The sequence below is a fragment of the Vombatus ursinus genome, unplaced genomic scaffold (genome assembly GCF_900497805.2).
Source record: "Vombatus ursinus unplaced genomic scaffold, bare-nosed wombat genome assembly UNPS02014924.1, whole genome shotgun sequence".
In the NCBI taxonomy this organism is placed as follows: domain Eukaryota; kingdom Metazoa; phylum Chordata; class Mammalia; order Diprotodontia; family Vombatidae; genus Vombatus; species Vombatus ursinus.
In genome coordinates, this window is record NW_020954702.1 from 5786883 (window position 1) to 5802198 (window position 15316).

The window sequence follows — 15316 nt, forward strand, 5'->3', positions numbered from 1 at the left end:
CATTATGACTTGTATTCTTTTAAACTGGAGTCAGTTCTCTATATATTTGAGAAATGAGGCCTTTATTAGAGAAACTTGCTGTAAAAAAATTTTTCCCAGCTTCTTGCTTTCATTCTAAACTTGGGGAGGAGAAATGTTTGTATTTTTGCTCTTATTATACTACTGAAGTTAATATTTCTTTGTAAAACTAGTCTAACTGTTAAGTGGTTAAATAGAACTGGGGTACTTGGGGACCCCCTAAAATTGAGGGAATGTGATTGGTAGGGGCTTGAGCTAATGTTAGAATGGGGCAGGGTAACATTTAACAAACCTGGACTTCAGGCAGTGAAGGCAAGAGTGGTCACTGTTGTACTATGAATAATTAAAATAATTAAGAGTCCGTGTTCACCTTTGATCACATCTATCTATACCTCTTCTCCACTCTAGAATATCCTCAATCCACTATCATTTTTTGGAGAAATTTTTGCCACAGTTTCCTCCACAAACCCAGTTTCTAATCCTCCTCTCTGGGGTTTACTAGCTAAATTTCTTTGTCAAAGCCCAAGCCTTAAACCCAATTCACTCTGGAGCTCATAGATTGGACAACAAAAGGTCTCTGCCCATGAACCACTTAATGATTACTTTTGGGGCCCTCCTGGCTCTGAGTGAATGTAAATAGTAACTTTCTCTTTTGGCCAGGAACCCTGAGGGTCTTCCCCTCCCAGTTTGATTTTTTTTTTTTTTTTTTGTATTAAAGGGGCCATCCTTTGACTCACTTCTTAAAGAGGCCTATTCACTGAGTGGGTGTTACCTCCCTCAAAGTGAGAACCTGAAAAGACCTTAGCTGAAGAAAGCCACGGTCTCCCATTGCACCCTGGGCCATCTCCAGTAGTTCTGATGAATATCTGGCCACTGAATCCAAATGGCTCTGGAGGCAAAAGTGAGGCTGGTGACCTTGCACAGCCCTCCCAAATCAAAGTCAACTGCAAGTCACATCATCACCTCCCTGACGTCATGGTCCTCTTCTAGAACGAAGGACAAACACAACCAGTTTGCCCAGCAGGTACTAAATAGATAAGAGTGTGCCCCTTTCAGCAGAGTTGAAAGTACTAAGGAGCAAAGACAGAGACAAAGAGATGTAAGGGTGAGTGCCTTTCAAATGTAACAAGGTACTCCATACCAGTTAGGGAATGTGTGGTTTTGAGTAGCTCAGTTGCATATGAAAAAGCCAATGAAGACAATAAGCAGGGCAAGTACTGCTTCATTACTGAGAGAAATGATTATTAATAACCAATAATTTGGGGAGATCCAGAATGCTCCCCTTCTTCTAAAATCCTGATTTTAAAAGTTCAGTCTCTAGAAGGACATTGCTGATAATGAGATTGGATTAAGACCCCACCCTGATGGATAGCCATTGTGTTGTGCTTGGGCTTGGGTAGTGTATACATTCTTTGAATAGATGGCCCAAGGCTGGGATTGGCCTGGATATAGAGATAATTTCTCTGTCCAAAAGTGACATGTTATCACTCTCAGACCCTCATTTTAATATAGCCCATCTTCTATTGTGTTAATCAATCAGAGTTGATTGTCAAACATAAGCTCTGAGCCTGCTTCCATGATGGTTTTTTTGGTCTAAGAGAGATGGCCAAATAACTATCCTTTTATGAATGATGTGCTGGCCTTGTTAACAAAATGATTAAATTATCCAGAAACTGTGTCTCTCAACCCTTTTTAATCATCACATTACCTTGTCCCCAGCTGCTCATTTGCATAGCAAAGAGAAAGGTTTTGTAAGAACTCTGAATAGTCACCATAAGTTAGAGTGAGGTACCTCACTGAGAGAATTCCACTCTGAAGCAGAAAGAGTAGTTAAAGATAGAAGCTCAACTTCTGCCTTATCCTTCTTGCAAGATGATAAACCTCATACCTAAGAATCTGAGGGAGAGTTATTGGGAATGCTTCTCTACCAAAGGTTTAGTGCCCTTTCTGAAAAACATATTAGTAACCTAGCTGAAAGAGGTTTCAGCTGACAGTGATGCTGAACGTGATAGAGACTGCAGTGTCCCATATAAGAGTAGAGCCCAAGGATGTCTCATGGATTGAAGCATCCAGCAGAAATGCCAGGTCCTATGAGGAGCTAGTCTAGCAACATATCCACCGGTCTAGCAGAGATGAGCTGTGATAGGATAAGAAGACAAGGGATTTGAGAGCAGATATCCTCAGAGACCAGAGGGATAATGCAGAATTTAAATAGCTAATGCAGTCAGCACAATTGTGGGACTTTAGCAACTCATGAACAGAGAGCAGAGGAGACAGATGGTACCAATAATCTAGGGCTAAGGTTTGGCAAAAGATGAGCAGTGAAAAGACTAGGGATTTGAGAGCACAGGCCAGTTCAGGACAAAAGGCATACATACTATCCCTGGTTGCTTTTAAGGAATAGTGTGCCCCTTTTCCTTACAATTTACCAATTTACCTCCTTCTCACCAAACCATAGTTACCCACACCACACCCCTCAAAAAACCCAATCCCATTACAAATAGTGAATAGGGAGTTAACCATTTAACCAAGCACACAGAAATTGGAGAAGTTATACAGATTAGACTATACTAAATAATGTAAAAGAGTGAATAAGCTCTTCACCTGAGAGCAAGATAAGAACCCAGATCAAACCAAGACCACTCTCATGCAAAAAAGGTCTGTTTTAGCATTCTCTAGAATTTCAAGCAATCCCAGAGACATGATGAAGTCAGCTTTCCTTGTATATCTGTCATTCCAAAATCTTTCTCTCTTTCATCCCTGGAGAGTCCTCTGTCCATATGTCTCTCCTCAAGAGTCTTACACCAAATCAGCAAATCTCTCGCACAGAACTACATCCATCCTCTTCTTCAATGATTTAGTCACATCTCCCTCCACAGAGACAGAAGCACATAAAGCACCCCAAGCTTGGGTATAACCCAGGTTACAGACATTTCCTGAAGACATCTCAGATTCAACATGTCCAAAACTAAATCTTTCCCCATAAACCCATCCTTCTTTTAAACTTCCCTTACTCCTGTCAAAGTCACTACCATTTTTTCTTCCAGTCTCTCAGATTTTGGGTTTCTAGGACCCCTAACCTCTAGACCTCATCACTACTACTAGGGTGAGGCCTACATCATCACTATCTGCATTTCCATTGCCAAATATTGCCATTTCTACTTCCCCAAGTCTCTCACATTCAATCCTTTTCTTCCATCACCTTAATTCAAGCTCTTATCACTTCTCCCCTAGATTATTGCAATAGCTTCCTAATTGCTTTCCCTGCCTGAAATCTCTCCCCATTCTAGTCTATCATCCCCGCAGCTTTCAATTATTTTCCTTAAGTGTAGATCTGACAATTTCAACCCCCTGATCAGTTAACTTCAGTGGCTCCCAATTGACACCAGGATAAAATATATTCATTTTATATATTAAAATATATTTATATAAAATATATTTATTTAGCATTTAAAGCCCAAACTATCTTCCCAGCCTCATTATACATTATTCCCACTCTATCATCCAGTCAATTTGATCTTCTCTCTCTCACATACACATCACAACATTTCTCATCTTTGAGCATTTACACTGGACATCCCCAAAGCCTTGAATGCACTCCTCTTCACCCCTGCCTTAAAGAAGGGAAGGAGGTTGGGGAAGGGTACAAGTATTTATGAAGTGCCTACCATGTGCCAGCACTTTAAAGATGTCTCATCTGATCCTTACAACAATACTGGGAGGTAGGTACTATCCCCATTTTACAACTGAAGAAACTGAGGCAGACAGGTTAAAAGGATCACATAGCAAGTAAGCAACTGAGGCTGGATTTGAACTCAGGCCTCCCTAAGTCCAGTCTCAGTGCTCTATCTACTGCATCACCAGCTGCCTAGAATCCCTTACTCACTTCAAGCCCAGCAGAAGTGTTGATTATTCTGAGCCTTTCCTAATCCCTACAAATGCTCCTGCTCTTCCTTTCTTACTACCTTGCATTAACTTATATTTATCCTTTTTACATTTATTCTGTATGTAATCATATAGTAGTTTGTCTTCCCTGTTGGAATATAAGCTCCTAAAAGTGTTTATTTTTAAATTTTTATTATTTTCTTTCTGTTTGTATCCTCAGTGTCTAGCATACATCTGGCTCACATATGGTTGCTGATGGATTAAATTCATTGATCCCAGGACCAAGATCTCCCATTTAAAGTAACAACAATTAAATTAATAAAAGGTCTGAGAACTAGATGAATCTTACTGCTCATCACAACAGAAGAAAGCTACAGAGAACTTAGGGTCATTTAAAGATAGTTGGGATTTTTGTTTGTTTGTATTATGAGCTACAATAACAAAAAAAAATAATTATTACCTAGCGGTCAACCTTCTGATAATAAGCATCTGTACTTAATGTCTCGCCAGGCTAGCAGAATGCTGTATTGGAAGCAAAGTACTCTTGAACATATTTAGGCATCATTTTACAACATATCTCGGAGGTAAAGATATCAAAAGAATGAAAAAATTCATAGATGATATTACTATTTCAAAAAAACATTCGTGTCTACTTTTTTATATGCCTACTTCTTTATAAAATCTTTATGAGAATGATCAAGGGTATACTTGATGAAAATATCAGGAAGGAATAGGTAAACTCTCGCATACTGTTTTCTGCAACAGACCATGTCTTTAAAGTCACATAATAGCCTGAAAGGTACATAAACTATGTTATCTTACTGCACATATTGTTTATTGATTATAAAGAAATATTTGGGGGCAGCTAGGTGGCGCAGTGGGTAGAGCATCGGCCCTGAAGTCAGGAGGACCTGAGTTCAAATCCGGCCTCAGACCAAACACTTGTCACTTACTAGCTGTGTGACCCTGGGCAAGTCACTTAACTCCAATTGCCTAAGAATAAAATAAAACAAAACAAAACAAAAAGAAATATTTGACACAATAGATCAAAATACCACGCAAAAGGCCCTCCTCTAAAAAAGGAATCTCTCACATGTATGTAAAAATCAAATAAGATTTCTTGACAAATGCAACCACAGAAATAATTGTGTTAAATGATCCTCTGATTATTGTTGATCAGTGCATAAAAGAAGGAATTGTAGACTCACCAAAGAGGTTTGTTTACTTCTGTCATGGAAGATGTGGACAATATAGAGTCATAATGGAAGAGGAACTCTCCGTTGATAATGAAGTCTGCCTTCAAAGCACTCTTTTTAAAGCACTTGGATGACATTGTGCCCATTCTATAAATCACAGAATATTACAGAGCCTCCTCAATGAGATAGATATGAGAGGATACAAAAGAGATTGGCACAACAATCCATGCAGGAAAAATCATATGGATAGCATATCTAGTCTATAGTATTTAGTTGATGATATGTCCATTGATAACGTATGTCTTGGAGAAGCACTATCGATAGAAAATTGGCCGGGCATGAAATAAGTAAAAGGAAGAGATTGGGCTATATATTATATATGGGAAGACGCACAATGCTTTCAACTATTCCAAGTTGCTCACTGTCATAAAAACTCATAAATATTCTCTCATTGAAGCCATATGGTTGCAATCATTGAAGATAAAAGTTGTGAGTATCCCAAAAATGCAGTGAAGAAATGAATGGTTGGTAAGTAGACAGCAATGTATTTCTAATGATGAGCTACTAAGCAAAAAAGTAGCAAAAAGGAGGTAATCCAAGAAATATTTTTAAACAGAGGTAAACCACTTGTATAACAGGACAGGACAGTTTAAGTGAAACATTGAGATAGCACACTGTCATGGATAGAAGGTTGAACCTAGAGTCATGAAGACCTGGGTTTAAATCCACCTGTTTATAGTTGTGTGGACATAGGCAAGTCATTTAATATCTTGCTCTGAGCCTCAATGTGTTCATCTATAAAATGGAGATAATTATAGTATCTACCTCATCAGATGGTTGTGAGACTCAAAAGAGGTAATATACTTAAAACAATTTGCAAACCTTAAAACACTATATGAATGTCAGCAAGTAAGCCACTGGATAGATTCCCCCATGGAGGACATGTGAGAAAACATGGATGAAGACTTCATAGGATAAGGAGGCACAGGTGGGTTGCATGTTTCACCAACGAAGAGAATACTCACATTGATAAAAATCATGGTCTTAATGAAACATTAAGGTAGTTATTAGATCAACCCTGAGCTTTGGGAAGCTATATCTGGAAGCCATCTGTAAAATTGATTGGAAGGAGGCAAAAAGAAGTTGTAGTCATGAATATAGGTTATGATGCCTGGAAGTAGGGTGGTACATCTGAGTCCAGTGGCCAGATATGGATCGGGGCAACTGGAGATGGCCCAGGTTGTAGTGGGGGACCTTGGTCTTTTTAAGCTAAGGTCTTTCCAAGTTCTCACTTTGCCTGAGGCAATGCCCATTCAGTGATTAGGGCTGTTTAAGGAGTGAGCTGAGGGATGGCCCCTTTAATGGGGGGGGGTGCACTGGGAATCAAACGAGATGGTGGCTAGAGCACTGAGAGCACTGAGCCTGGAATCAGGAAGACCTAGGTTAAAATCTGTTCTCAGACACTTAGCTGCATTACCTTGGACAAGTCATTTCACCTTTATCTGTCTGTTTCCTCATCTGCAAAATGGAGGTAATAATAGCACCTACCTCCCAGGATTGTTGTGAGGAGAAAATGAGGTCATATTTGTGAAGCTCTTTGTAAATCTTAAAGCACCATATAAATGCAATTGTTATTATTGTTATCATCACCATAAGCTCTTGACCATAACCTCACACCATAATCTTTCATTATTGGACATCTCTAATTGTTAAATTCTTTTTATTGAATTTTAAATTTTACAATTTCTTTCATGGTTACTTGGGAAAGGAATAAGTATTTATATAGCACCTATTGTGCTAAATGCTTTAAAATATCATCTTTTTTGATCTCATAAAACCCCTAAGAGAAAGGTGCTATTATTATCTCATTTTAGAATGAGGAAACTGAGACAAACAGTGACTGACCCAGGGGTCACACAGCTAGTAAATGTCTGAAGTCACATGTGAACTCAGGTCTTCCTGACTTCAGGGTCAGCACTCTAACCATTGTACCACCTGGCTGCTTTACTTTTACCCTTTAGCCCTCTGTAATCCCACAGATGTCTCCTTAAATGTGCCTCTTCTCCTAGCTAAACATTCCTAGTTCCTTTTTCCCATCCTCATGTGGCATGGCTTTGAATCATCTTATTATCTTGGTCACTTTTCTTCGAATGCACTCCAACTTATCAATGTCATCCTCAAATTTCAATGTACCAAACTGAATACAATACTCCAGATGTGGTCTGATCATTGTAGGACACAGAAAACTAACACCTTGGCAAAGAGGGGGAAGAATTTCAATTCTTTCTCCCCAAACTTCAACGTTTAATAATAGTCGTGTTTGAACCTTCTTTCTCACCAGGTCGACACATTTATCCTTTCCATTCCAAACCCCAAGAAAAGAAAGAATTTGAGGCAGCTAGGTGGTGCAGTGGGTGGAGCACAGGCCCTGGAGTCAGGAGGACCTGAGTTCAAATCTGGCCTCAGACACTTGACACTAGCTGTGTGACCCTAGGCAAGTCACTTAACCCCAATTGCCTCACCAAAAAAAAAGAAAGAAAGAAATTGACACAAAGCCATGGTTTGCTCATGTCACATTTACTTTATTGGTGGCCAGTGGTGGTATTCTTACATTGTGGTGAACCTATGTTAGAAATTTTAAGATTTTGAGAAAGGTCGTCTGAGACATACAGCCCTGTGAGATCCCAGTGGGGATTTGAAGCCTTAATATTATGATGTAACTCTCTCACAGAATCTCCAAAGCTGTGAAACGCCTACTCCTTGCTGTCGTAGGAAGCATCGCTAACAGACACTAACATCCTTGCTATTGGGATACACCTGTCTAAAAATCCAGCTGTGACCTGCATATATTAGGTTGTGTCATATGTGAACCTTTGAATTACCTGGAGGTTCTTTCTTAAATGTCTATTACTCCCCACTCCCTCTAGTTCAATTTCTCTTCACATTGATCAGCTCGGTTGTTGATTCTTCTTCATTTGGTTTATTGGAGGTTAACACCAGGAACACTCTCAGTCACTTGAAGATGTTATTAAAAACAGCATAGGACAATGGCCATTTCTGCAAATCAGCCAGGTGATGGGATTTGGGTTTTAACATTTAGATTTTAGGTCATCACTAACATCACAGCTCTTTAGATTTTAGGCCTCAAGGCACAATGTCTCAGACTCTCTCAGACCTTCATCCCATCTAAGAAAATGAAAACAACAACAAAAAAAGAGGGGATAGAGCAGAGGAAAAAAAACAACCCTGACTTTTCTACATTTTCCCCTGGTATCTATGCAATGGCTTTGTGAGGAAAGACTGCAGATGGTAGCAGCCTATGTGACTCACGTTGCCTCAGCTTAGGAAGAGGGAGCCAGGGTGGGCTTCTCCTCACGAGATACAGGGATGGATCGATCACTGTGACTTGAATCCATGTTAGAATGGATCTTGGGACCAGAGAAGGTCAGCATGCCATCAGCAGACAGGGAGCAGGAAATGGAGGCCTGATCCACGTTGGAAGGCAGGCGGTAGCGACGATGGAATTCACGGGAAATATAGCCATGGTCATCCTGGCGGAAGGCAAAGGTAGGAAAGAATGACTATTCAAAGGCAGAGGGCTATCCACTGTCTCCTGTGATTATAGGTATTCCATGCCTCAGAATTCTAATTCTATAATGAATTTGGAAGTCCTTCAGGCTATATGTAACACATACTTTGCATACGTGGAGTAGGCATAAAACTACCACAGTTCTCTAATGTGCAAAGAATTCACACATCCTAAACAAAAAGCTATTATATAGCTTTAGATGAAGGAATAAACATGATGAGTTTACAGGGTACTAAACCTTTTTTTAGGACTTTGTATCTCACCATGAAGACAGTATCATTGATAGAACTGGGATACAACTACACCTCATTGAGGATTAGAGAGTCTTCTTAAGTCTCATTGATTGAAATAAGTTGATTGGGCTGGGCTAGGTGATGCAGTGGATAGAACACTGGGCCTGGAGTCAGCAAGAACTGAGTTCAAATCTGAACTCAGACATTTACTACTTGTGTGACTGGAAAAATCACTTGATTTCAGCCTCAGTTTCCTTGATTGTAAAATAATAATAGCACCTATCTCCCAGGGTTGTTGTGAGGATCAAAGGAGATAAAATTTCTAAAGCACTCTCAAATGAGACTAGACAGCAGTAGAACAAACCTTGGGGGGAGGGGGGGTGAAGTCTATACATGCATACAGCCTTCCTCAGTTGGGAGCTGTTAATGGCAGCCTTGGGGCAGAAGTACCATGTAATTACACATACTCTTATCCATACAGCCTGAAAGAAGTCTTTTAGGGGCAGTGGTGGAGCCTGTTAACTATGCGGCCCCAAGAATGGTCCTGGACCCTAGATTCCTGCCCCTAGATATGAAGTGTAACTTCAGCCCCAGAGATGACAGTTGTGGAAGGGGAACCTTGTGGCTCAGTAGTGGGAATTCCTGAACCTCAACCTTTTGAAGGAACAGCAAAAAATCTTGAATTCTAGCTTTCTGAATAGAGGAAGGGATATTTCCTGGAAATTTTGAAATCTAGAATTCTAAAGAGAAGAGAGAGTTGTTGGACGCTGCCAGCCATTTGAGCAGAAAAAAAGATTGTGTACATACATGGCTCTACAGCTGGAGGACGATCAAGGGATTGAGCTCCAAAATAGGAGAGCAAAAGACTTCAACTTGGCTCTCTACTACTACCAAAAATTATCCGAAAAAATGCAGGGCCAATGGAAAAAGGGTTTTCTCTCCACCAAGTCCAAATTTGTTTCCCTTCCTGAGTTAAGGGAACTTTCCTACTATGTACTTAAAGTAGTACCATTAGGTCAGAGTGCCCCAGAGTGAAAGTGGGACTCACTAGAGTATTGGACAGAAGGGATTGTTGCATGTTTAGCGACCTCAAATATATTTCCCTTCCGAGCATAATTCAAACAAGAAATATCAAACCATGATATGGGTGTATGCCAGCCTATAAAACTCTTGAGTGCCACCAGAATCAGATCACAATGTAATTGGGAAATATTTAACAAAATAAATAAAAATATAATACCATATAGACAATGTTAACTTGTGGTATTATAAGTCAATTTGCAGGCTATGGATATCTATTTCTATTTGAGTTTGATACCACTGATCCAAACAACTGATTATGGTGCTATGTCCCTGGGGACCTTTATAGGTACCAGAGTAACGGTAAAAGGTTGGGGAAGATCATAGTGACCAAAAATGTGGAAAGAATTTCCATTGTTTATGGAATACTGTGATTTCTTAATGTGTTTTCTAAATTGTTGTAGAGGTAAAAGACTACTGTAGACAATGTTTGTTGTTATATTCATGGCTTGGAAGAGCCCTTGGAAAAGAGCTTTATCCACAACTCTGGAGACCTAGAAACAAGCTATATTCCAATATTTCCCAGAGAAATCTTTGAGAGGGAACAACATGAGTCAGAGAGGTAATTCTTTAGAAGTCTCCTGATTTCAAATCCAGTTCAAGCAAACCAGAGCTTAGAGTTTGGGGCCATGGATTACGTTAGTTTCTTTCTTTAAAAACTGTTTCCAGCCACACCTCTATTTCAAAACAAAAAATGTAAAAATAGAATTTTTACAGTAGGTTTCCTAGGCCTTTTTTATATGGTCATTCTATGACCAGGATATTGGTTCTTCCAATTACATCAATTTAATTCTTGAATTAAAATAATGCTTCATTAAAAAATAGTCCCACTGATAGTCCCACTGTATTTTTAAACATTTTTGTACACATATATGGGGCAATGGGAATACAAAGCGCAGTGGATAGAACACTGAATTTGGAATCAGGAAGACAATCTTCATGAGCTCAAATCTGGCTTCAGTAGTTTTGTGACCCTGGGCAAGTCACTTAACTCTGTTTGCCTCAGTTTCCTCATCTGTATAATGGGCTAGAGAAGGAAACTGCACCAGCATCTTTGCTCAGAAAATCCCAAGTGGGATCACAACAAGTCAGACATGACTGAAATGACTTGAATAACAACATACATGTATATCTGTGAACACACACACATATTATATGGTTAGGAGTTATAGCAATAAAGTAACATGGGAATAAAAAGACCCATCTAAAGGAAAATTAGTTTCAAATCTCTTAGCTTCAAATTTTGTAGATCCAACAACATTCTCTTTTCTGTAAGCTAAAGATATCAATTAAATAAGATAAGATGGAGAAATGTCTCATTGGCTAGATGAAATTAAAGTGGTCCCAGGAATTAAATTAAATTAAAATATCCCAGGAATACAGAGAGGTAGCAGAACTAAGACTTAAGGTGGCATGATTTTACTACAGGTAGGAAAGTTGGGGGCTTGTTCTTAAGTGCCTCACATTTCAGGGAAGGTTATAACTTTGAGAAGGACATTAAGACTTCTGCTAACATTCTATTTCATTTCAATTCAACTCAATCAACATTTATATACTACATAGTCTTATTTCAATTTTGCATATCATGTTTGGAAAATTTCCAAACCTAAGACTGTTTTATTTGTTCTTCTCATTTATGCTAGGCATACTGCCATGTGAAAAGTCAGAAGTCCTGTGTCTGCTTTAGATAGCATACTTGCTTTAGCTTTCCCTGAATCAAAACACAGTTCAATGTTTGATTGTTATGAACCAAGATGTGTCTAATTAATGCCCTGGTATTCCTGTTTAAGCTTAAGACTGAATCCTATAGATGACATGGTAAAGTCATACAGATGATACACTTTGGGACACTAGAATTAATAATGACTCTCAGTATTTGCTCATGACGTTTCAATCATATACCTTAAAGGCAACTCTGCTCTATTGAAATATTTCTTAAGCATCTATTTATTAAGCAAGGAAATGATCTAGGTTCTGGGAACGTACAGACCAAAACAAAGCCATCTCTATTTAAGGAGCTTAGCACAAATCTTAGCTCATTTAATTAAACCATTCTCCTAGCAAAAGAGACACCTTTGATACAGCATAAGACTCGGAGATCTAAAGCCCTGAGTATAGATCCCCTCTCTGACACTCATATTTATGTGTGACCAAGTCACGTCACAATCTGCATAAATCTCAGGTACCGTTCTAAGACTATAAATCATGAGCAGGCTGTTATCTGCCTTTAGGTAGAAGGAGTTCCCACATGAGGAAATCATAGGTCCTTTATATATTTGAAGTATTTTCCTGGCAGTCAAAGAGGCTGATGGAGCAACTAAATTAAAGTTGAGCAGTTTTTACAAAGCAAAATTGGCAGTGGAGGCATATTTGAAATCCAATACTGCCACTTGAGGGTTGGTGTATTCTGTCAGACTGCCCTGCTGATAATCACTTACATTGCTTTGTTTTATCTTCTGAGAGGTTATTGAGGATACATCGTGACCCTCAGAAGAAATTGATTTAATTTAAATAATTCATTCACTGTCCTATTCTCCCTGACTCAACTCCTCCTCTTTCTCAGTCCAACTAAAGGACTTCAAAGATAACAAGATAAACCACAAATGGTTTGCTAATGATGGATGCTAATGGCTTTTTGTCTTACCTGTCTTTCACTGTGCTTCCCGTGAATTTCCACAAAGTCATCCAATACCTTCACGGTCAAGTCTTCAGGAGAGAAGTGTTTGACATCCAGGAAGATAACAAACTTGTCTCGGTCAGATCTCACCTGAAATTAAAACGTCACATGCAGATTTACCAACCACCTGGCAGAGCCTGTTGGTGGACAAGGAAACAATTCTCTTCCATGTTCCCTGAGATGGACTGTAGAAAGCTAAAGGAATTAGAATGGATCTGTGGCTCCTTCCATTTTTAAGATAGGGGATGTAGAGTAAGTCTCTAAAAGCAAAATGAGGTGGGTTGAGTTATTTGGTGAATCCATAGACACTCTCAGTCTTTAAGTTCCAAAAAAAAAAAAATTCTGTTTTCTCAATAATGGGTTTTTAATTTGTTTGTTCATTTTGCCTAAGGGTTTGGCATAATTGTCTCCACTCTGCAATTCACTTTGCACATATAGACAGTGCTACCATCTCTATCTTGTCTGGAGTGTTAAATAACTGTATCCCTGATTCATTTTAACACTCTTAAGAAGCTTTCTGTTTCAAGTGATGGGTGAATAAGATTATTGTTGTGGCATATTTTCACATAACCCGTCTTTCCTTTGAGCATTTGGGTATTACTTATTAAGCCCTTATACTAACAGAATCATTGTGGCATACTGGATTGCACATTTAGAGATTAGAGTCAAGAAGACCTGAATTCAAATCATACTTTTGACCCTTACTAGCTGAGTGACCACGGACAAGTCATTTACCCTCTCTAAGCATCGTTTTTCTCATTTGTAAGAGGAGGATAATAATTTTTAGAGTACTTACCTCACAGGGTTTTTGTGAGGATCAAATGATATATAACATGTGTCAGCACCTTGCCAGCTTTCAAATAAATGCTCTATAAATATCAGTTATTATCATACATCTTCTACTTAATCAGCCCTTTTATCAGTTTCCTAGATTTTTGTAGAGTTACTTTTGGTGCATTTTTTTTTTTTTTTTTAGAGCAGGCACTGGGAGATTCCACTAACCCAATAGGGAAGAGACTCTAAATTTTCTGCAATTTGCTGGAGAGGAAACCCTAGATAGAGTGACTTGGAGGATACAAGGAAGCGCCCACCCCCAGCCTGGCTTTCACAGCCCAGAGCAGACAGTTGGGGAAGCAGCTGAACACAGACAACTTGCCTTGGTAGGGTTGTTCTTGGGGTTTCCAGCATGTGGTTTGTGCATTTCAAACCACACATGGGTCATGAGCTGATGGGAGGAAAAGAGAACGGTCGTGCTCAGTTTGGATTTATCTTCAGCTCCCCCCTTCCCAGGGACATGGAGTAGACTAGAGTACAGTTCTGCTGCTGCAGTCTTTCTCCATTAAAGGTGCAATCATGCAGCTAGAATTAACAACTGGTAAGTGCCAAGCACCAGTTCTGTTTTTGCTTGACCAAATGGAGACATCTATTAATCTGAGAATTCCGATGGGGATTTGGGAGACAGGAATAAGGCTGGTCAGTGAACCTCATGCACCTGCCGCGTGCAACATGAATAACAGAGCCTGAGGACATCAGCCTAAAATATAGTGTACGCTGCTGGAGCAGACACGTAGTCAAACCACAATTTCCTCCTCCAAAAGGTCTCTGGGTTATCATCACCTCTGACTATCTATAAGAAAACTGACAAAGGAAAAGGGTAGCTACTGTGGGGAACAAACAGATTCTTACCTCAGAAATGCCTGATTCCAAGACAGTTCGGAAGAGTGACTGCCGGTAATAAGGGCTGATGGTGGAGGAGAGGAAAGGCAGGAGGTCATATTCAAAAAGGCCTTCTCCAAAAAACTGGTCAAACAAGCGGCTTGGATATAAGGATCCAAGAGCACGTTTGAACCAGGGGTGCTGGATAGTAATGTCCATGTCTGCTGGCAAAAGGGTGAAAAGTTGAGAAGACAATGCAAGCACTTTAGGGAGAGTGGTGGTGTTCCCTGGGCTGCGTAGCACTGAGCTACAGAACTCCCCTATATATACCCCTTTGACTGAATGAAGGCATTAAGTGGGATTTTTTCTGGAAAGACATGAGCTCATAGTGAAGGCATTCCAGTCAGCAGAAATGCACAGGAAAACCTGAGAGTGACCATCGGGGCAGAATTCAGGTTGCCCTGAATGGTGGCTCCTTTCTATTTTCTTGGTTTGTGTCTTTCCAGCCACAGCAGGTTTATTATCAATCAGTTTTAGTCATAAGTCATATTCTTGCTTTCTCTTCAGTTTTTTTCCCCAGGAAATTCACCTGCAAGGAATTACTACTTGAGTATCTTTTCATATATCATATTCATGTTTTTTGGGGTAACATTTTTAGTGCAAGCTCATAAGATCTCATTCATATTTATAAATTCTTCATAGAATCATATGATGGAGGGGACCTCAAGAAATTACCTCATTTGTCTAACTCTAGTTCTGTTAAGAATACCACCATTCTCTCAGTCATTCAGGTGTCTAACCTTGGAGTCTTCCTTGACTTTTCTTTTCTTTCACACCATTACCCCTATACCCACTTAGTTGTCAAGACTTAACAATTCTATATTCACAAAATCTCTCATATCCATTCCCGTTCTATCAAGGCCACTAAACATAGGGGTCGGTGCATTATCAACTTCTCTGAGAAAATATTAGCATTCTAATA

General features: G+C 39.4%; 1 protein-coding gene across 3 annotated transcripts; it reads right to left on the reverse strand.

Moving 5' to 3' along the window:
- Positions 1–7732: 7732 nt before the first annotated feature.
- On the reverse strand, positions 7733–14557 carry CRYAA (crystallin alpha A). Of its 3 annotated transcripts, none has more exons than XM_027843669.1 (4): positions 14365–14553; positions 13835–13903; positions 12646–12768; positions 7733–8650 (listed from the first exon to the last, which is right to left on the reverse strand). In XM_027843669.1, the coding sequence occupies exons 1-4, from the start codon at positions 14551–14553 to the stop codon at positions 8441–8443; spliced, it is 591 nt and encodes a 196-aa protein (XP_027699470.1). In that variant the 3' UTR covers positions 7733–8440. The 3 variants fall into 3 exon arrangements, with proteins under 3 accessions (XP_027699470.1, XP_027699469.1, XP_027699471.1); XM_027843668.1 differs by having other exon boundaries at positions 13817–13903; XM_027843670.1 differs by lacking the exon at positions 13835–13903 and having other exon boundaries at positions 14365–14557.
- Between the last annotated feature and the right edge of the window lie 759 nt (positions 14558–15316).

Coding starts and splice junctions, on each gene's coding strand:
- CRYAA (XM_027843668.1), bottom strand. CDS start 14,553: ATGGACATTACTATCCAGCACCCCTGGTTCAAACGTGCTCTTGGATCC. Junction 12,769..13,816: donor AGGCAAGTTGTCTGTGTTCA/GCTGCTTCCCCA, acceptor TTTTAATTTCAG/GTGAGATCTGACCGAGACAA. Junction 8,651..12,645: donor GGAAGCACAGTGAAAGACAG/GTAAGACAAAAA, acceptor GCCTTCCGCCAG/GATGACCATGGCTATATTTC.